This window comes from Micropterus salmoides, unplaced genomic scaffold (genome assembly GCF_014851395.1).
Source record: "Micropterus salmoides isolate LMB-PRFRI ecotype aquatic unplaced genomic scaffold, ASM1485139v1 Ms_hic_scaffold_17, whole genome shotgun sequence".
Classification (NCBI taxonomy): Eukaryota; Metazoa; Chordata; class Actinopteri; order Centrarchiformes; family Centrarchidae; genus Micropterus; species Micropterus salmoides.
In genome coordinates this window covers 15,720,331-15,742,151 of record NW_024040817.1, presented here as the reverse complement: position 1 = coordinate 15,742,151, position 21,821 = coordinate 15,720,331, and the positions used below count along the sequence as shown (strand labels likewise).

The window sequence follows — 21,821 nt, the reverse complement described above, 5'->3', positions numbered from 1 at the left end:
ACCAGGCGGCTGTTTCCCTTTTTTTAATTCTTTTTTTTTTAGATAAGGGCTAAATGTCAGCTACTACTTTATCACAGTTGATTTTATAAATCACACTTGTGCAAATCATTAAATATATCTACAAGGGGACTTGTAAACCAAAAAAAACCCTGAAATATATACAGTATTTTGTTTACAGTGTAAAGTTTGTGTTATCTTCTTAATCATAAGGTTATTTCTGCTCTCTGGCCCATTGATAGGAGGCTGAAATATATTGAACATAAATGACATAAAGAAGCACTTGCTGTTTTATAAGATGCTGAAGCTTTGGATCCATTATAGGTTCACTGCCAATAAATGAAAACAACTGCCAAGGCACCTCTGGCATACTGCAGAACATAAACTATCATGCTTATTTTGTGCCCTATAGGAGTTACAGGCAGTTTATTAATTGAATAAACAGTTTATTTTCACAAAATAGCTTTATGGTGAACAGAAACAAAAAGCAATTGAGACTGTGAACCATGTCAACTCTGTGTTTCCTCCCATGCTGCTGTTTTACATGTTACCCTAAAAATACAGAAGTTTATTTTGTGCCATCTGCTGAACGCTGTTATCTAAAACACCTGAGACTATCCTGGCCTCTGATAATGTGAACATGTGGTTTTACCCAGAATGTGCTTGTGCCACAGAGGAAATAAAAGAACAGGACTGCTTCCTTCCTAGAATCAGTGGAGCGTCGTTTGCAGAAGTCTTCACCCGCTGAGAGTTGTGTCCTTGTACAGAGATAGATGTTACCCTCAGTCTGACCCTCAGCTTGTTACATCATCCAAATGTCAACATCATCCAAATGTCACTCCAAGGACATATACACGATCAGCTCTCAGTCATGCCACACAGATATTGATCTCTCTGCTAATCAGCTGTATCCGCTTAGTTCCTGTTGTGATGTCATTAACCATGTCCTCCTATAAACATGCAACACACATACACACACAAAGGTGACAGCAGGGTTTGTGCAATCTGTGCATCGCTGAATTTACAGATGCTGACGAGCAGATGTTTATGCCAACTGGTGTTGCGGACAGCAGCTATTTTTAGACCTCACTTTTATCATCACATCCTTCTTGTACACACATGATCTCTACCTTTGACCATTTGTATGCAGTAGTAATCCCCAAGACCTGATGACAGACTTTGATGTGTAAAATAAGTGGAGTTGCCCTTTAAAGGCTTAAAGAGCCTTTTATATTTGTTATATAATGGTCTTTATTCAATTACTGTCATTTCAAAATGCAATGCGTTCAACTAATGATAATTTTGTCCAACCAGCGGTCCAAAACTACTCAGTTAACAATTATGCAAAACAGAGAAAAGCTGTTAAATCTTCACCTTTTGAAAAACTGAAACCAGCGAGATTGATCAGCTAATCTTTTCAGTACATTACAAACAAAGCACGGTGCAACGTTGCCTGTGGTCTGCCCACTGCTGGCAGCCTTAAACATGCATAGAAAGAAAATGCATGTGAAAGGCTGCAGAATGAAAGACCACTTTTATGTAGTTTGAATTCATTCTGCTCCTACTAATCTAATTCCAAAGTGTTGGTGGCAAAAATTTCGTCTCCTTTGTGCAGTTGTGTCTTGTGTGTCAACTCACAGAGGCAAAGGAAAGTCGACCACATGTCACTTTAATAGAGTTTCCGTTATTATTGATAATTGGTGTATGGCACTCGTGCTGAATTATCAGAGGCCATGTGGTCTGAAAGAGATGCTGATGTAGTATCTTGATTGTTTCTATTATTACGTTTTAGAAGATAATTATGTCTTATAATGAGGAGCAGAATGAATAAACATGGAAAGTATAATAATGTTGTATACTGTAGTTCATCTATTAAATATTATATTGACAGTGGGAGAATATATTGATCAATCTATGTCCTCTTCACATTTTTTGCAATAGCAAGGGTAATGTTATCGGTTGCCCACATAATAAAAACATATTGGATTTGTTCCATATTCAGATGTGGACCAAATGGGTGGCAAATGTACAGTGCAACAATACCTGACTTGGCCTTTTTAAATGTCTCTAAATAGAACAAAGTGAAATGAATTGCCAAAGGAGTTATAAATAACAAGAACGAGAGCGAGAGCTGTGTGAACGGTTTCTGTCAGCAGATTATATTCACTTCTATTCAATTCTATTCTGTTCCATTCTTCTACAGGGAGGTTGGCATTCAGGTCGATTTAGGGCACCAGGGAGTGAGTGTGTGTGTGTGTGTGTGTGTGTGTGTGTGAGCACCTTGCCAGTGGTACGGTTGACGTGGGAAAAGGCAGGTGACCCGTATCTGTGTGAGAGAAATGAGAGAATAAGCGAGAGAAGTGTACGTTTCCTTGGTTGTGTGTATATATATGAATGTGTATGAACAACACAGGGTGACGTGGGAAAACTGTAGTAACCTGTATAATTGTGTGTGTGTGTGTGTGTGTGCGCGCGTGTTGCCCATGTTGACATGGGAACACAGGAGCAGGCAGTTCACAGGGAAATGCTTCCTGTTTGCTTCCCCCTTTCCACCAATCACAATTCACTTCCTGTCAGTCTGTCTGGCTAGTGAGTAGCGCCGCTCCTTTATCCCACATACACACACACACACACACACACCACATTCTGCTGTTCCTTCTATGAACATTTGTTTTCCCATCATTAATGGATTTCAGTTTGTAAAGTCATGCTGCGTCACACTGCCTGTGATATCTCTCTCTGTCTCTCTCACTTACTCACCCACACACACAATCGCACTAACAGACACACTTATATACAGGTTAATAAAGATTTCTCATGTCACTCTGTGTTGCTTTCATACATTCATAAAAATTCTCAGACAAGAACACACAGAGCAGCTCGGGGGGGAGGACTGGGTCACAAATATAATGAGACACACAAGGTCACACACATCATGCATCAAAGCATTGTGGGAAATGTGCAGTGACCCGTTTGTGTAAGTCTTTGTTTGTGTTATACAGCTGTTGTAACTAGGTAACTAGTTATTGATCACATGTGCAACTCTGACCGGGATTATATCAGTGATCAGCGTAACAACTCCAGATGTTTGTGTGTGGATGTAGTGATTATACTTCCTTTTAAAAAATGATTTTATGTATTTTTTTTTGGACATGTTCTGGTATTGTAACTTGTATTCCCTTCAAGTTGATATTTATTGGTGAAACACACTTCAAGACGTGCATACATTAGAAATGATTTAATTTGGTCCCTAGACCATATAAAGGCCTGATACACCCATATAAAAAATACCATATTCTCTGTTATCCTTCCTCTGGTGGCAAATAAAAATCTGAGAAAACTGAGAAAAAAAAACTGTCTACATGGTTTGATACCACTAGACATGATCAGCGGGAAATATGTGTTAATTTGGATTTTGGATGAACTGACATTTATATATTGGATGAAACGTGTGTATATATATATATATCAATTATCCATCACATGGGGTCTGCCTTATTTTATCCACTTCTCTTGATGTGTGTTTGATGTATACTAACAAACACACATTTCATAATTAAAACCGTTTGTCCGTTCATGTCTTTCTCCGTTAGGTCTGTCCATGGGCGACGAGAAGGGGAAACAACCAATAGGAATTGTTCTTACTGTGCTGGGGGTGGTGGTCTTGGACTTTTGTGCAGATGCAACAGAAGGACCAATCAGAGCGTACCTGCTAGACGTGGCAGACACAGAGGAGCAAGACATGGCTCTCAACATCCACGCCGCATCAGCAGGTACCGCTGACATCTGTCACACACGTGTATGACTTTCACAGGATTTTAATACTGCAGTAAAAGGTTGAATGCACAGAAATATACTTTGTGGTCTGCCAGTAATGACTTCACTTAGTTGAAAGGGCACAAATTTGACATGAATAGGCACTAACAGAGACAATGAGACAATACATAGTCCTTTTCACGTCTCTTTTGTTAACTTGTCGATTTGTCTGCGTGCGCAGGTCTTGGGGGTGCGGTCGGCTACGCTCTCGGAGGTTTAGACTGGACACACACCTTCCTTGGAGCAATCTTCAAGTCCCAGGAGCAGATCCTGTTCGTCTTCGCGGCCATACTCTTCTCTGTCTCTGTGGTTTTACATCTCTTCAGCATCGAGGAGCAGCAGTACTCGCCCCAACATGACAGGCTGGTCCAGGTACAGGTACAATTCAATTTTAGTAACAAAAAAACAACCTATGACTTCAGTTTTCCATGACATCCTCTCTCTGTCCTTTCACCAGGAGAGTCCAGATCGCACCAACCTGCAACCGTCAGCCAATGGCAGGAGTGGACTCGCCCCCAAACTGGAATTGATTGGAGAGAATGAAACGATGGACAGCTACGACCTGTATGACCCCTATGGAGATGACCAGTCAGAGTGTGGGGATATGGACATGGACTTCCTAGAGGTGGAGCTTGTGAGAAGTAGGTTCACAGACTCTTGCCTCTTTTTCTGAATCTGAATAAAAATGTTTTTCCCTTTATTATTTGTGGGGTGGGAATATCTCTTGTTCCTGTTCTTTTAAGACTTCAGGAGAGCACTGAAGCTCCTCAGTGGTTCTCAACCATGTGCCAAGTCTGCAGGTTTTTAATCCCACCCATCACTACATAAAACAAAGTAGTAGTTGTCCTCTGAGCTTTCACTGGAAACAATTGTGAAATTATGAAAACAATACTGGGACAAATTAAATTATAGTAATAACAAATCATGTTAAGGACAGTATTAAATTAAACCGAAAATTACGTCTAAATCTAATCAGCTCTCTCCTCGTCTGTCTTCAGGTAAAAGTGACAGTGTTCTTGCCATGGCAGACGCCACTCTCGACCACCTGGACCATGATGCCTTTTTCCTGTGCCACCTAGAGCCGTCCATCTTTGCTGACCGCCTCTCACCCTATCACAGCTCGCCTCCTACAACTGGTTCCTTTCTTAACCCCAATCGCAGCACTCCGCCTCCCCGATTCGGCAACATCAGACGCAGCAGCAGTGCAGGAAGTCAGGACCTGCTCCGCCACCAAGCCAACCACCACCAAACACAAGCTCCCAACCCCAAGATTTGCCGCCTCTCGGCTTTCTTACAGGAAATGGAAAATGACGACGGTCAGGAGGCATTACTGAACAACCAACTCAATGAGCAGCGGACACTGACCGGGCGGCTGTTAGCTGGTGTTACTAATGCTGACGGAGTTAACACTAACAGGCTGAGCTCTAAAGGACAGGCACATCGTGTTGGAATGGTCAAAGGTTGGTTTATTTAACTCTGTACAATTCTAGATTTAAAAAAATATAAAAATGAAGAAATTGTAGTGAATTATTTTATAAATATTTGTGACTTTGTATTAAAACATTTGTATGGAATCTTACTGATTACTGCAATGCGTTATAATAATATTTAAGGAATAGTCCCGCATTTTGGGAATTTTGAATGTTTAATTATACTAATTAATTTGTAATGTAATGCTGCAGCAAGTAGCTGGTTTGCTTAGCTTAGCATGAAGACTGGAAAACATTAACAAAATAAAAGTCTACCAGCACCTCTACATCTCACTTATTAATACATTATATCTTGTTTAATGCGTACAAAAAACAGAGTGAAAGTGTAAAAACAACAACACATATTTCATGAGGACATTATATGCTAGACTATTTCTTCGCTGATACGAGATCAGATATGAGAGTGATATCAATCTTCTCATCTGACTCTCTGAAAGAAAGTGAGCCTATTTTCCAAAATATCAAACTCTTCCTTTTGAAATGTTTATTTGAGGGAAATATTTAGAAACTGAAATAAATCAATTTAGTAAGATATATTTTATGTTCTGAGATGTCTTACCGTATGCGTATTATCTCTATGGTTTCTGAACCTTTAAAGAATAATAATAAACAGTCTCTTAATATTAATCTGTTATCTGTCTCCTATTCCAGCTGCCAGTACTGGAGCCCCCATGCGGCAGTCACGTCACCGTCACATCTTTTATCGCCAGCCGTCCTGCACTTTCTCCTACTACGGTCGAGTGGGGAGCCACCGCTACCGCTACCGCCGGGCCAATGCCGCTTTACTCATCAAGCCGTCTCGCAGCATGAACGACCTGTATGAGGTGGAGGCCAGGCACAGGAGGAGGAGCAGACAGAGAACCAGACACCGCAGCGGAAACACGAACTCTTCCAGCGGAGATACAGAGAGCGAAGAGGGAGAGGTGAGGAGTGCATGGAAGATTTACCGGTCAAATGCACATGTAACATACATTTTCAAGGTTTCTGTCCAATGTGTTGTGTGAGTGTCTCTTTTTGGTAGGATGTCGCCTGACCTCGTCTTCTCTCTTTAGGTCGAGACCACAGTGCGGCTACTGTGGCTCTCCATGCTGAAGATGCCTCCGGAGCTGCTGCGACTGTGCGCCTGCCACCTGCTCACCTGGTTCTCCATCATTGCTGAGGCTGTCTTCTTCACGGACTTCATGGGACAAGTCATCTTCCATGGAGATCCCACTGTACGAGAATCAGCAGCTAAAAACAACACAGACAGATATATAGATATAGCCCTACTCTCCACTTTAGTTAATTTAATTTAATGGCATAATGGCTTGTCCAAAACAAAATGCAAATGTGACAATTCAGAAAGAGAACAATGAGATTAATTATTATTTGACCTGAAAGCTTGTTTTCTGGTGCATTACATATTACTGTATATTATCTAAAGTAATAGAAAAAACTCCAAAATGAAAACAAACAAATAAATCTAATCAAAACCCAGTTTGAGTATTTGTTAGAAAGACATCACTGCTAAATCTTAGCTTTTGCAGGAGTCTCATTTTCTTTCTTTGGCTTTGTTTCAAAATCTGATATTCTGAGCATAGACCAAGCAGGGACCATGATTCAAGTTAAATAGATAAATAAATAAATATACAATGATTCCCAGGTTTACAAAGCCTGGCCAATGTCTAGTTGCCGCCGTCAGCACCATTTTGAAGCCTGATGGCAGAACGAATAAAATAATTTCCATATTGGTTAGTTTTACTTAAGGGGGGCGAGGTAGTGCCGTCCTGAGGGCATTAAACGTAATTCCTGACTCAGAACGTGGTCAGAATCACTCACGGCCTGTCTAGCCTTCTGGACCACCCTTTTTTTGTCAGACTGTTCAACCCTAAACTAAACTCGCCTTGGTTAATCCACAGTGCAGTTAAAAACTAAACCCTTTTTTTCCCTCTCTCTCTCAGGCTCCTGCTAACTCTACATTGTTGGCTGATTATCATAGAGGAGTTCAGATGGGGTGTTGGGGACTGGTCATATATGCCATGACCGCTGCTACATGCTCAGGTAACACATTTGTTCACATTGTAAACAACCATTCTCATTGTAATGTGTACACACCTCCGTACTCGGTTGCAAAGTGACTTCAAGAAAACAACTTTTTGGAAGAATAACACATGTCACCATTAAACCCAGGACTAACCAATCATCTTATCTACCTCTTCCAGCTATCCTTCAGAAGTACCTCGACAACTTTGACCTGAGCATTAAGGTCATCTACATCCTGGGAACGCTTGGATTTTCCATAGGTAAGAACCCGAGTACAGTAAAAGAACAAAATAAATGGAACATTTCAAATGTAACTCTGGATTTTTTTTTTCTTATTATCCCGCTATAGGAACTGCTGTCATGGCAGTCTTCCCTAATGTGTATGTTGCCATGGTGATGATCAGCACCATGGGCATCATCTCCATGAGTATTTCCTACTGTCCTTATGCTCTGCTGGGACAGTATCACGAAATGAAAGAGGTACAGACATATCATATTACTTCCTTCCATTTGTTTCTTTTGATATGTAACATTAACCTGCCTAGGGACTACAGATGAAAAATTTGATATCAAATGCATTATTTACTCCTGTTTGTGAAACATTATCTAAAAAACTATGCTGCCCAGCTGATGTAGAAAGATTAGTTTTCTTTTTTAAACCTAATTGTTTTGTGACTTGGGTTACATCTTCAGTAGGAACCAAAGGGTGCTACATATTATGTGACAGACTAACAAAATGTTGTTTTAATCTTTTCTTGGGATTTGTAAAAAAAAAAATATGGAAATAATACCATATCCTTTTTTAACATTACTTTTACTTACTCGTTTTATTGTTTCTTTTTTGAAATTGGTAGGAAGCTAAAGATGAATTATTGCAACTTTATACTTACATTACATAATTTGGCAGTTTTTCAAGTTAGAGATCAGTTTAAAAAGTGAATCAGGATTAGCTACGCTTAAAAGAAATGCAGTATTCCTGTTGCAAAATTCTGCTTTACTGTATTAAAAATTTGTGCTTTCACTGGCACTCAGTAACTGTAACTTCCTCTGCCTCCTGCAGTACATCGAGCACAGTCCTGGTAACTCCCGGAGAGGTTTTGGCATCGACTGTGCCATCTTATCCTGCCAGGTGAGTGTTCATATTGAAATCTTTGTGGCATAGTGTTAAATGTATGCTACAGCACACTAAAAAGAATGTGTTGTTATATAAACATTTGTAATTTTGCAGGTTTACATCAGTCAGATATTGGTGGCCTCAGCTCTGGGTGCTGTAGTGGAAGCTGTTGGCAGTGTCCGTGTCATTCCCATGGTGGCCTCTGGGGGCTCCCTCCTCGGATTCCTCACCGCCTGCTTCCTGGTCATTTACCCGCCCCACAACCGGTGAGAAAACCCACTGGTCTTAGTCGTATGCTGTCATCAAATGCATGTATCCCTTTCTTGCCGAGAACTAGATAAGGAAAACGGTTTTCATGTCTGTTTGGCAAACATACAGCCTACAGCTGGTTATCCTAGCTTAGCATAAAGACTGGAAATGGGGGGCTAGCCTGGCCTGGAAGGTAAGAAAATCCTACTACCAGCACCTAAGCACAAAATAGAACCTAACAATTGTGATTTTATTTATAATTGACAGGGACGTGGACTCAGCCAAAGCTTCGGAGAAACGGGCCTTGACAACGCTGGAAAATCCCAACAGCAATGAAGTGGCTGTTACCGTAGCAATAGAGAAACCCAGCTTCTTGAAACTCAACAAGAAGGGCAAGGCCACTACCACCACCACTTCCTGTCACATGGAGAATGAGTCTGCCCTGTGATTGGCTGGCTACGTCGACGGTTGACTTTGCTGTGGAAACAACTAAATTCCCTTTTTTAAATTATTGCTGATGGATGTGCCGCTGACCTCATGGCCTGCTGGAGTTTACAAAAAGACATAAGGAAGACAGAGGAGGTCGGCTGGAGTTATTTCGGTCCACTCTTGGTGTCTGTTTTTGCTTTGACAGGCCTTTTCCGTTTGATTTGCTGAAGAAAACAACTCAGTCTGATGTGGGACCAGTGTTACACCAGACCAAGTTACCTTACAAAAAAAAGCATTCTGGTCCCAGTTCTGTTTCAGTCTTCACTGAAATTCCTTCCACTTAGGCCTCACGGACATTTGAGTGATCCATGTCGGTCGTCTCTAAGAAATTAATTTGTCATGGTTTTAACGAGAGATTTCCTCTGTCTCTCAGGGCCTCTAGGAGGTGCTACTGAACAGCTGCCTGGACAGGAAACTTCAGGGGACTTGCACACATACATACAAACTCTCACACGGACACACACACGTCTTCATCTGGGGACAAATGAATACCTAAATAATGAACACTGTTGATGAACATTAGTCATCAAAGCTGCAATCATTCAAGAATGCTGAAATTGTTCTTCCTCGCTGTGAAATCGGCTTGATCGAATCTTTGCTTCGTGATAAGGAAGCTGGACGAGTGTCTGTGTGTGTGTCTGCTGACCTGGCTGGTCTCCAGCAGAGGCATCGTGTTCACCAAAATAAATCCAACAACACCCTCAACTTTGCGGGACTCAACAACGCTCTGCGACAGTAGCTTTAAGACTGTAGAGACTTTTTGGAAGTAGCATTTCTGAAACTGAGAGCTCGAAGCCTGGTTCCTGGGGGAAATTATTGATCTTGAATCCCCAAATTGATTGCGAGTGTTTTTTTCCCCTGCCCTCCTCCACATGGCAGGAGTGCTTAAGTCTTTAATTTAGCCTTCACTCCAGGGCAAAGTTGAAAACATATTTAAGAGCATGAGCATAAAGTTGCCCGTATAGTGAGAATCATATATCCAGAGTTAAATTCCAGGAAAGAAAGAGGATAGAAGCAATATGCAGGGCATTAAAATCCCAAAAGTTATTTTCATGATTTTTTGAGGGCCCAGAATGATACTACTTCTTTGTTTTGAATAATCAGACTAGCCTACATGCTGCATGTTAGAGGAGCAGAGAAGAGACAAACCAAACAGCAGAAGAGAAGAGAGGAGAGATGTAGAATTGTTCTCTTTCTCTCTACTTTCGTGTTTATTTTTTATTTGTTGTTTTTTAGGAAATTCTGTTAGCACAATGTTTGTCACTAACTGCACATTAGCTGAGCCAGTGTTGAAAGAGTGTTAAATAGCATACAGTTAGAAAAGCGTTGTTTGAAATCCCTCTTTAAAACTTTGTGGGTGTCGGATTCATTCGTCTTAGGACACCAGCAGGACGGAGCTTCCTGACACTACTCTGTTCCGGTGGATCCAGTAACGCAATTGTCAGACACAACACAAGAATATTAGAATGGATCCTGGATATATTCGAAGAAAAAATGTATAGTAAACATTATGTTTTGAGGAAGTATATATTATTTAAGAGAGACAAAAATGAATCACTCTGTTGTTGACAGGTTAAGGCTTGTTACTTGAGCCTCGTTAGAGGATGTGTGCTCCTGTTTTCGGTAGCTTCCACTGCACTGGGCCTAATATAATCAGTAGAGAGAGGCGGATAAAAGTATTTTAGATGCTCGTTACATCTGTGTGTTATATGCTGAATGGATGTTTAGAAGAGGAGAGAGGGATGGGGAGCGAGATTAAGGGAGGACTGGAGAAATGTTTTCAATTGAAAAAAAAATGCCTATACATTTTGAGAAATGTGCTTTGTTGCTACGAGTTATATGAGAAGATTGATTGGAAACGGCTGGCCTGGGCTGTTCAACGGTGATAAAATCCACCTGCCTCTACAGCTCACTAATGAACACATTGTATCTCGTTTGTTCTGCACAAAGAAAGAGGTGCTCGTTGGTGGATTTTGTATCCAGTCTTTACACTAAGCTAACCTAAACACCCTGTGGCTCTAGCTTCATATTTAGCATACAGACCTGCGAGTGATATTGATCTGAGTCCCCATATGTCCAACCTTTCCTTTTAAATGTTAAAACTTGAATAAAGTTTTCATTGTTAGAAATTTAGAAATGCATGTCTTAACTTAATCCAAAAGAAGACAATGGAGGCAGAGTTCAATATTTTCTAGTGTCCCTGCTGATCCCAAAATCGAATTGAGTTAAATTAAATTGCCAGTCTTGAAAACTACAACTTCAGATAGTCAACTAGACAAAATCTAACTTTGCCTCCTGAAAAACTACAAAAAATCACAAGACATGCCCCTGATGCTCCATTTTGCATCCCTAACGCCAATTTAACAAAATGGCCACATCTATTTTCGTGAGGTCAAGCGGCAGCAGCATGATGGCGGATGAGGAAGTAAAACTGTTAAGTTTAACTTTACTTTGACCCTGTTAAAATTCATGCACAGCAATGAGACTTATCGCAGAAGTATTTTATTAAAAACACTGAGAGGAAACATGCAAGTTGTATAAATTAAAACTCGTGCTAATACTGACTGGTGTTGATTGAAGTGATGAAGTTAAATAATCTTTGGAACGCTTCAATAGCTGACCATGCAGGACTTATAAAACAAGCTTGTAGTTAGACAAAATGAAAGATTTAAGATTTTATTGTGTCGTTTATTTTATTACAATAATGACCTCTGTTAATTAGCGTGTGTGTGTGTGTGTGTGGGGGGGGGGGGTGCAAACCGTTCTGGCTGTTTTTTCCCCCTGCGTCTGTGAGGGTAAAAGGCTGTGGATTTGGGTCAGTTTTCCTTTCAGCTCAATCAGCTCAAACATTCAAATTGAAAGGAATCAAAATGTAAAATTGCAGTGAGTTCATTTACTAATGAAAGAATGTTTTATTTTAGTGTATATTAAAGCATTTAGCAGAGAAGCTTATTTTAAATATTTTTGGTTTTAGGGAGGAGAGTTCACTGATGACGTGGTGGTTGTTTTTTTTTTTTCACTTTTTAACAAAATAGATTCTTTCCATCATTTCAGGTACATTCAGTCAGTCCCAGAGCAGAATTGAGAGAGAGTATTTACTTTCCGGGTTGACCCTGCTCAGTCTGTGGCGCTGGAACAAAAAAAAAGCAGGGATTGGACGGTTACAAAAGATGAGAAGGCACAGATGCCAGAGTTTTCATTGGCTTCTGTAACCACTAGGGCAGTAAAATAGTCTGGATTTTAAAAAATGGGCACACAACTTCAGTTTAAGGACAAACATGAAGCTTAAAAAAAAAACCTTTGGGGTAGGGAGGTTTGCATGCGACAACAGCAATATGCATGTGTGGAACACCAAAGTATAACTGTATAAATCACACAAGCTTTTTTCTTTATTGTCCTAATAGGTCAGGGATGTATTTTCTAATGCATGGCTGGATGTGTATGTCTTTTTGTTTGATCTTAAATGTGTAAAAAAACAACAACAAGTACTCTTTAAGCTGAAGCCTTGTGCTAAGTCTGGGTCAGTACCCTCTTAACAAGCATGTGACTTTTTAAACATTTTTTGCACATTTATGAGTAAAGTTTCAGACAGCACACATCTCATTGCTTTTCAACACAACGTACACATGGATAGAAGGTGTTGAAATGATAAAAGACACGATGTGTGTCGTCCTGAGTGACACTCATTGTTAAAAGTGTAGGCGAGAAACTCCAGGCCGTGAATACTTGAAGTGCAACATGAGTGTTTCTGTTCCAATGCAGTGGGAAGTCTTTTGTTTGTTTGTTTATTTGTTGTTGGTTTTTTTTGGTTCTTAATGTCCCAAGCATTTTTCCCGCAGACTCTGGAATGTTCAGACAGCAGCTCGGCCTGCTGGGAAATTGAGTTCTTACCTTTGATTCCATCTTGTGACTTAAATGGTTTTTCAAGAAGTCAATGAATGTGAAGTGATTTCAGCTGAAAAAATTTTGTTTTGATGTTCGACAAGCCAGTGGGGGAGATTTGGGAGGGTATCTGACATTGCACAGAACTTGCACATAATATAAAAATTTAAACCGTAGAAGTGTGTTGCAAAAGGAAGAAAAAGAAATAACTGTGGATATTTATATTCATTTTAGCTTTCACATCTATAAAAGACACTTTTCGCTTAGTTTCCAAAAGAATAGATTAAAGCTATTGTTGTTACAGGAGATGTTACAGAAGCAAACTGGAGTGTGTGTGCGTGCACGCGCGCGTGCTTGTGTGTGTGTGTGAGCAGTCGTCTCAGCTGCTCACGTAAAGCAAAAAGCAAGGCTGTGTTAAAAACGTCATCTCAGTGTTTTTTGTTCTTGTTCTCTGTTCTTTGCAATCACCTGGTTTACACTTAACTCTGGAATCCATGGCTGCAATACCAGAGGTTATTCACGAGTCTTTATTGTTCTGGTGTTTTAACTCAACTACAAAATGTCTATTATTTTTTTTTTTATCTGTTTGAAGTTTTAGGCAGAGCCACACACAAGAGTTTGGCCTTTGCACTTTTTCAGTGGCAGCCATGTTGGCTCCACGGTCCTGATCATTGAATGTGTCGATGTGGTGATGCTGTTTCATGTTTCCAGCCAGCAGCTGTCAGTGGCAGCAGCGTGGCGGCCATGCAGTTAGTCCAACCTGGCCAGACTCTGTGTGTGTGTGTGTGTGTGTGTGTGTGTCTCTGCCTCTAGTAAACTGTGTTAATGATGGAGGAGAAAAATGCCTATATACTTTGATCTTCATAGAGATTAAATCAAGAAGAATACTTAAAGAATGGGAAAGCAGTGTACCATATATAATATGCCTTGTTATTTGGAAAAAAAAAAAGATGTAAATATACATACTTCTCTTTTAGTTTCTTCTTTTTTGCTGCTATAAAAAAGATGATTATTTTTGTTAGTAGTTTTGTTTTCTATATAAAGACTGTATATATCTCTATGTTCTGTAAATAAGCTTGAGCCTTCATATGTAGGACTCCGGATGAACACTGTATGGAACGCACCTTTAAAATCTATTCAGAAGTCAACCAACAATGACTCCTTTCATTATTTGAAATCTTTCAAAATTCAACATATAAGAAGAATGAAAGGAAACGAAGAAGGGTGCACACACAAAACAAACTCTAGACCAAATTTAAACTTCTTTGTATTTATTGAAACATTTTCTGCTGGTGGAAGGGTGATCACAGTATGGTATAAAAACTGAAATTGCTCCTCATACATTATTGTGTAGAAAAAAAGTCATGGAAACAGAAATATCAGTTCTTGTTTAGTGCAGAGGGGGGTTGGCTATCAAATACCAGATCAGACAATATTCGGATCCTCAATAGATCTTTATTGCTTTGGTCATCAGCATTACACAGATATGAAAAAAGGTGGTCTCTTGTCAGTTATTACAGTAGCTTGAGATAATACACATATTCATTGTAGCAGCAGGAAACACATGATTTCACTTAAGGTGTTATTTGACCTTCAGAATATGATCACAGCATCTTCTTGTCTTAGGACTTACTGTTCTCACATCTTTCATCCGCCAGATGTGCCTACTCCTTAAACGTCCCACATATCTTGTTATATGAAGATAATAAAACATAATCAAACACATGATTATAACAGGCATTTCCCTCATATCACACCACACACAAGACTGACTCCTTAAATGTGCAATAAATATACTACATTTATACTCTGAAACTTCAGAATAATTGCAATGCAAGAAAATTACATTTAAATACATAATTTTGTCCCAAAAAAATTTAATTTAAAGTTGACCTCAGACTATTGGAGAAATGTGTACCTACCTTTTTTAGATAGATGAACGATAATGTTTCAGAAAGCTGTAGAATATCTTCCGAATATCTGTCTGCAGAAGGTAGATGATTTAATTGTAAGCGCTCCAGCACTCAGATTTATGTCAATTTAGGATGCAGATGTTCAGACAGATAAAAACTTTGTTGAGCCTGAAGAACTTACCGTCAGTGAATATTCAAGACTGGTCATTTTCCCCAATGAAACAGTAGCTTATAACAAGCAATGTCTTCAAAAATTAACATCTTACATAACAAACACATGTCAATTGTATGTCAATTTCACGCTGAGGAATAATTCATTTAAATGACCTACACTCCTATGAAATATCAGAACAGATAAAACAACACCTTCGCTCTAGCCAGAGCAAGGAGAAAAGTTACAAACTCTGGCCAGTTTCGATTCTCACAAGGTCGTCATTAAAATGAAATGAAATAAACAATCTGCTGTGAGGTGCTCAGAACTGTTGCTTATCATGCTTATCATTTTGTATAAACTCTTTCATTTCATAAAGAGAGTTTCAGTGTTGCATCAAGTGACCACTGGTAAAGTAACCTGCTGCTCTGCAGTTTCAGAACTACTTCAACTTTTTTCCAGAGCAAAATAACTTAACTCAGCATCTTCAAGGGAGCTAACTGGTTTCCCATGATACCGCACAGTCAGACCACTGAGAGAGGAGAGGAAGATCAGAAAACTTTGTTCCTGCAAAATCACACACAGAAACCAGAGAAGGAACCTGAAACTGGTGTGTGCGTGTGTGTGTGTGTGTGTGTGTGTGTATGTGCGTGTGTGTCTCATCCATACTCCTCATGTGACCGCTTGACCTGATGTAAAAACTTGCAGGGCCAGATTAGAAATGCAATGACCTGCTGAACTCAGTTTAATGACTCATTCAAATATCTGTGACACTGCACAGCTGTTCTCTAACATGTAATCAATAAAAACTAAAACATTTTGAGTGTGAACCACATTACCACACTGCTGAAGTCCCTGTAGAGTAATAAGTAGTTTTATGGAGTAGTAGACAATATCCATTTAGCCTATATGTTTTCTATGCCATAAACATAAAAACAGATGGTAAGCCTCTCAGATGGTAACGGGCACTACTACACAACCACAGTTTGCCTCAGTATCACATTTTATTATATTTTATATGTAGATATTGTATCTTTTCCCCCATATTTTACTTTTGTCTTGTCTTAATTTCTCTTTTTGTCATCTCTCATTTACTTGTGTGATTTTCTTTTGTATATTTCTATATGAGCATTGTTGGAGGAGCCTGAGAACAAGACCTTCATTGCCAACGATTGCAAATGTTGTAGATAAAAGACAAATAAAGAACTTAACTAGGAACAGTGTAACAAGAGCAGAACTGTTATTCTGACATTAATTAATTCACACAGACAAAATGAGGATGTTCGTTTATAACAGATTTTTCTGTTAAATCAAAGAAGGTCTAATACACGCTAGTGGACTTCAGTCTGGGATTTTATAGCAACAACCACATCCTGTTGTAGAAGTTAAGGTACTTTGTCTGAAGTAAGTAGTCACCAGACTAAAAGTTGCTTACATGCTGCTTTAGAGTTTAACAGATAACAACACACTTTTGCTGGATGTGAACTGAACTAATTGTGAATCAGAAGCCTACACCAGTACAGTAAAGTGTTCCAGATAGCTGAAATCTGCTGCCATGGTGAGACACTGTCCTCTAGTGGAACAAATCAAATGACCGGATTCAAGCTTGCTTTCTGCTACACATATACATAGTTTAACCATAATTGTAAAAGTGACACTGAATGCAACAGGAGTGTCTCTCTGTGCATCCCATAATTAAAAGTAATTGCTAAAAAGAAAAGAGACAACAGCAGACCAACACCTACAGAAACACCTCTACTTGTACTACTGCAAAGAATAAGATTATATTTATTTACACAGATTGTAAAAACAAAACCTTACATTAAACGAATCATCAAATAGGTTAAAATCTGAGAAAATTGTCAGAGAAATGCTAAGCCAAGAACAAACTATGGTGGTGAGGGTGTTTGTGTAGTCATGGTGTTGTTGTTTTTTTTTCAGTTCTTTGACTTCCCAGATGTGCATAAAGCGAAAGATAATAAAAGAGCACAATTCCCTTTAATTTTAACACACAAATGTTGTTCCTGTTCCCGATAATCTCTCCCAGATGATAAAATGTCATAGAGCATTTGTTGAAACTCTATTAGTCGTGTTGTTTTTCATAGTTTTCTTTAAAACTGCTGTTTCAGAAATGTACATTTTCTATGTGATGCTGACGACACCCCTCCATTTAGACACTTGTAAAATAATAAACAAAGGCGTCGAAGAGGTGTGCACTAAGACTAACTGTTACAAGTGTTTATACTTCAAAGAGAGCTTTGCTTCTAGCTTATTCAGTGTGTTGACTCAAGACTCTGCCACATTGTTTTGCCCTATAACTCTTTCAGTCATTCTGCATTTTAATGGAGTTGACGTCATTTTATTCTAGAGGTTTTTAACCTCGACGATGGCTTTACACGGCAATACTGGTCAAACACAGTGAGAGAAATAATAAGACGGAATGGAGTGTTTCCATTTAAAATGTCAAATGTTGGCCACAGTGCTTTGATGAAACTAAATACCCTCTTGTGCATTTTTGGATGTTCACCTTTATTGGACAGGTTACAGTGAAGATATAGACAGGAAGCGTAAGGAGAGAGAAAAAAGTGCAACTTGAATTACAGTGAACTTGTCTATGTAAAATTATTAAAATATATAAAAAATTAAACAAACAAAGAAAGGTTTTACTTGAAAAAGAGAAAAAAGTAGGCCTACATCACTGCAATTTACACTGCCACTTTATTAGGCTCATCTACACAGTCTAATGCAACCCAGTACCACAGATTTAACACATATTCTGCCTTTACAAAGCTTATAATGGTGAGTTTTTGTTTAAACATTCTGATAGGTTTTAATTAATCTACTAATTATTAAGATTTTAGTTTGCATTGGTGTATATTATATTATTATATTTTTATGTTCTTCCCACCACATCAAAACATTAGGAACACTTAATACTGTATATAATGCACACAAATTCAACACCACTGTAAACTACAGCCTTAATAATACCATATAGTTTAATATTGGGCTGTAACAAATATTTAGTTTAACATTACATTTAACATTATTATCTTTGTAAAAGGAAAAAGTTATGGCTGAGCAGTTTGTACTGGATTGCATTCGATTTTGACGAGGTCAGCGCAAAGACCCCAAATCTCTCTATACACTTCGTTTCATATTTATCCTCTTCACTCAGTGTAATTCAAGGTCTTTCGGTATTCTGGAGTCCAGTCTCAGCCGACACATGGATCTCCAACATTACAAGCTCATCAGTATCTTTTTGTGGTCCGTTATTCCTTCTCACCAGTTGACACCCAAGCAAGGTCAGGGGGACGAAAAGATGAGAACATGGAGGGACAAAGGGAGGCAGTCGTTGAAGTGTTGTTTATCCTTAGAAGTGGTTTGTTTTGTTCACCATAAAGAGAAATTTATTTTCACTTTTTGACGAGTTTCTGTGTTCATTTTTGTTTCCAGCCTACAAATCTCTCTCTGCAGTACTCTTGATGAGTCTTTCTCTCCAGGTGTCTCTCTGGACTGTCCCATTCACAGTTGTCGATGGGGGTCACCCATCTTTAAGTGGACTGTTCTGTGTTGGCCACAGACAGGGGAGTGCTGGTGAGGGTGAGTGTGGCCACGCTGTGAGCTACCGCCAGTGCCATACCCGGACATTTATTCACTGAATTCCTCTCACCTTCTCCCCAACTCGTGTGCCCTGCCTCCCCATCGCCCTCCCTCGCCCCCCTCTTCCTCCTCCACACTCTCTTGAAACTGTCCGTCACAAAGCAGTAAACCACTGGATCCAGGCAGCTGTTCAGGCTGCTCAGAGTAACTGTGATGTGATAAGCAAGTACATGCCCCGCCCCTTCCCCGAGCCTCTCCCCTCCGACTTTGACCCGGAAGTAAACCAGCACCTGTCGGATGTGGAAAGGCGTGAAGCAGATAGTGAAGACCACCAGCACGGTGGCCAGCAGTCTGACAGCCCGCGCCCTCCTCGCCCTGCTCTGCTGGGGCATCGGGCCCTGGCTGGAGGAGAGAAAACAGGCGACACGCAGGGTGAAGCCCACCACGGCGAGCAGCGGGAGGAGAAACTCAAGGATGGTTAAGTAGAAGAGGGCAGGGAGGAGCATACAGGAGGAGCTGAACTCCAACGCTGTGGTCTGTAGAGAGCAGGAGAAAGATCCCAACACATCAAGTCTTAAGGTGCTCGTTCTCCTAATGACATAAGACTCACCATTTTCACAAGTCTGGTTTTCTCCTGTGCAATGCTGTCTAATCTAACACAACAAGGATTCAGTCCCTAGCCCAGAGGTTCCCAACCATTCTGGCTTGAGACCCTGGACAATGTTAAACCCTTATCACAGGTTATGGCCTTATTCTGGATATGTGTTATGAGCAGTTCAACAAGACAGATTGTTGTTTAATTTGAAGGCTCACAGGTTGGGAACCACTGCCCCAGCCCATTCAAAGCTTCACATTTGCTGTTCTAAACACATGGTGACATTTAGTGGGCCTCTCAGGCTGCACCGCCTCCCAACAAGTTCTACTGAATGTTTTACGTTAAAAATAAGTCTTTATGTTTATACTGTTAAAGCCATAGTTAGACGTTTAGGGTTTGCCAAACAGACCAAATTCCCCTGAACAGGCCTTTGCTTGGAAAAAGCCCTCAGTGTGCATTTCCAGTATATGTATTTTTGGACTCTGTGATTGATAAGGGATCACTGGATTTGAGTGATTTCCACTTTAAGAGGTACACCCACCACAAAACCACAGTTCATACGAAGTAAGCCTATTATTAAGCATTTAATAAGGGACTGCAACTACAGACAGCATGACTGTAGTGTGTTTTGTCTGCACAAAAGTAGTTTGCATGACAAAAGGAGATGGGAGAGTAAGAATAAAGGAGCGTAAGAGACTTAAACATCAGAAATCTTATTACACCTTAGATTCATCAGTCTCTATTTATTTCTGTATTCTGGTTTTACTTTCTTTCTGTTCAACAAAGTCTATGTATTTATCTGTTTGTGTTGTGTTTGCCTGCGATGGACTGGCGACCTGTCCAGGGTGTACCCCGCCTTGCGCCCAATGTCAGCTGGGATTGGCTCCAGCCCCCCCACGACCCTGTACGCAGGATAAGCGGTTGACGATGGATGGATGGATGGATGGTGTTGTGTTTGTGGTGCGTGTGTCTTCACCTGGAACGAGTAGGTGACCACAACTGCAATGAACCAAACTGTGGCGCTGACACATTTGGCTGTTCCTGTGGTCCTGCACCGGTGGAGAGTGCTGGATGCATGGACAACAGCGAGGTACCGATCTATACAGATACTGAGAGATGGAGCAGTCACAGAGAGAAGAAGAGGTACAAAACGTTTTAGCTGTACGTAGTGATGGAGGTCAAACAGATAGAGTCCAAGCGTTGAATGAAGGATTGATCTGCCCACCTTGTCAGGAACAGGATACTACAGTACATGTTGACAAAGTAACTGAAGGTGTGAACGTAAGAGCAGGCCATACAGTTCCCTCCACTGTGGTACAGAGCAATGCGCGCGGGCAATGACAGCGCCACCAGCAGGTCAGCTACAGCGAGGTTTATGGTGTAAACCACAGAGGCTGAGGAGTGGGCCCCGCAGAAGACATAGAGGGCCAGACTGTTGAGGATCACGCCGACCACCAGCATCAGACAGTTGCACACCTGCAGCAGGGAGGAAGGGAGCATCAGCGTTTGGGGGTCTTTCACTTTACCACACACATTTTCCAGTCTGTGCGCAGAGCAAGTCTCAGATCTGACAGGATGGCTGAACTTCAAACCAATACTAAGTCATTTTACACTTTTTTGTTTTAGAAAATGTAGGCCTATTACAGATTGCCTGTTTTTTAAATCTTGAATCTGGTTCTTCTGTTTATTTGTTCAGCTTTTCCTCCAATACACATTTGGATAGTGACTCCTCACAACCCAGAACAGGATAAAGAAATATAGAAAATAAAGTATTTATAAAAACAACAATACTACATTGTTAGGACTGAGTTGGCTTACGTAATTTGACAAAAAATCTAGTTTACTGCAACACATCTTATAAATAACATGTTTTATAATATATGTTATCTTTAACAGTCATGATAATCATTAAATCTAGCTTTAGTTAGGTGGAGACGTGGACCAGCAGTATCTTTTCTTACCATGAGAGAGACCCACACAGCGTAGAAGTCCTGGTACAGCCTGACGTCCAGGTGGGCTAACCGATGCAGGTACGGTGGCCCCCACCGCTGGTCCCAGGTGCTGCAGTTGCTCGAGTCAGGGGTCAAGAGGGGCAGGAGGGGCTCAGTGGTGGAGGTGGAGCTGATGTTGGTGTGAAGGCTCTCCATTGGTTGAAAGGGATGGATGAATGACAGGTTGGCGTCTGAGGGGCAGAAGAAGTGGAAAAGAGTCAAGAAAAAAGAAGATATTGGTATTGGAAACACAAGGATGCATGATGTGGCCTATATACAGTATGTGTGTACCATGTTATAAATCTCTGTCAAATTTAGTGATAGTGATAATATTAGTGGCAGTAGGAGTAAGTTATTTTCTAAACTGGTAGTAAGTAACTGAGTTTTAGGTATACCTGAGTTTTGCAATCTGGTTTAGGTAAACAGGCAAAAATGAGACATTTCTATGTGCTGAGCATGAAAAGTCATTCTTAACCCTGTAAATAGGAGTTCAATGAAGCAATCCAAAC

The 21,821-nt window shown here is 40.2% G+C and overlaps 2 protein-coding genes across 3 annotated transcripts in view; one reads left to right on the top strand and one right to left on the bottom strand.

The window, feature by feature from the left end:
- The window catches only part of LOC119907061 (solute carrier family 45 member 4), a 55,250-nt gene extending 38,913 nt beyond the window's left edge, over window positions 1-16,337 (top strand). Inside the window, exons 3-14 of one of the 2 annotated variants that reach the window (XM_038724618.1) lie at window positions 3,591-3,770; window positions 3,995-4,185; window positions 4,271-4,454; window positions 4,812-5,273; window positions 5,955-6,226; window positions 6,356-6,517; window positions 7,244-7,343; window positions 7,505-7,585; window positions 7,675-7,805; window positions 8,386-8,454; window positions 8,554-8,705; window positions 8,956-16,337. In XM_038724618.1, the coding sequence (XP_038580546.1) occupies window positions 3,591-3,770; window positions 3,995-4,185; window positions 4,271-4,454; window positions 4,812-5,273; window positions 5,955-6,226; window positions 6,356-6,517; window positions 7,244-7,343; window positions 7,505-7,585; window positions 7,675-7,805; window positions 8,386-8,454; window positions 8,554-8,705; window positions 8,956-9,136 (2,165 nt within the window). In that variant the 3' untranslated portion in view covers window positions 9,137-16,337. The remainder of the gene's footprint in view (window positions 1-3,590; window positions 3,771-3,994; window positions 4,186-4,270; window positions 4,455-4,811; window positions 5,274-5,954; window positions 6,227-6,355; window positions 6,518-7,243; window positions 7,344-7,504; window positions 7,586-7,674; window positions 7,806-8,385; window positions 8,455-8,553; window positions 8,706-8,955) is intronic. The other variant, XM_038724617.1, reaches the window with a different exon arrangement.
- Window positions 16,338-18,289: 1,952 nt separating this feature from the next.
- Window positions 18,290-21,493, bottom strand: LOC119907807 (G-protein coupled receptor 20). Its single transcript, XM_038725490.1, has 4 exons — window positions 21,283-21,493; window positions 20,547-20,797; window positions 20,298-20,430; window positions 18,290-19,262 (listed from the first exon to the last, which is right to left on the bottom strand). Exons 1-4 carry the CDS (start codon window positions 21,466-21,468, stop codon window positions 18,678-18,680), a joined length of 1,155 nt encoding a protein of 384 aa, XP_038581418.1. The 5' UTR covers window positions 21,469-21,493; the 3' UTR covers window positions 18,290-18,677.
- Window positions 21,494-21,821: the final 328 nt, after the last annotated feature.

Excerpts from the sequence above, each read along its gene's own strand:
- LOC119907807 (XM_038725490.1), bottom strand. The coding sequence starts at position 21,468 with ATGGAGAGCCTTCACACCAACATCAGCTCCACCTCCACCACTGAGCCC. Across the intron at positions 20,798-21,282 it reads CTGTGTGGGTCTCTCTCATG|GTGTGCAACTGTCTGATGCT; the intron begins GTAAGAAAAGAT and ends TCCCTGCTGCAG. Across the intron at positions 20,431-20,546 it reads AGTATCCTGTTCCTGACAAG|TATCTGTATAGATCGGTACC; the intron begins GTGGGCAGATCA and ends TCCATCTCTCAG.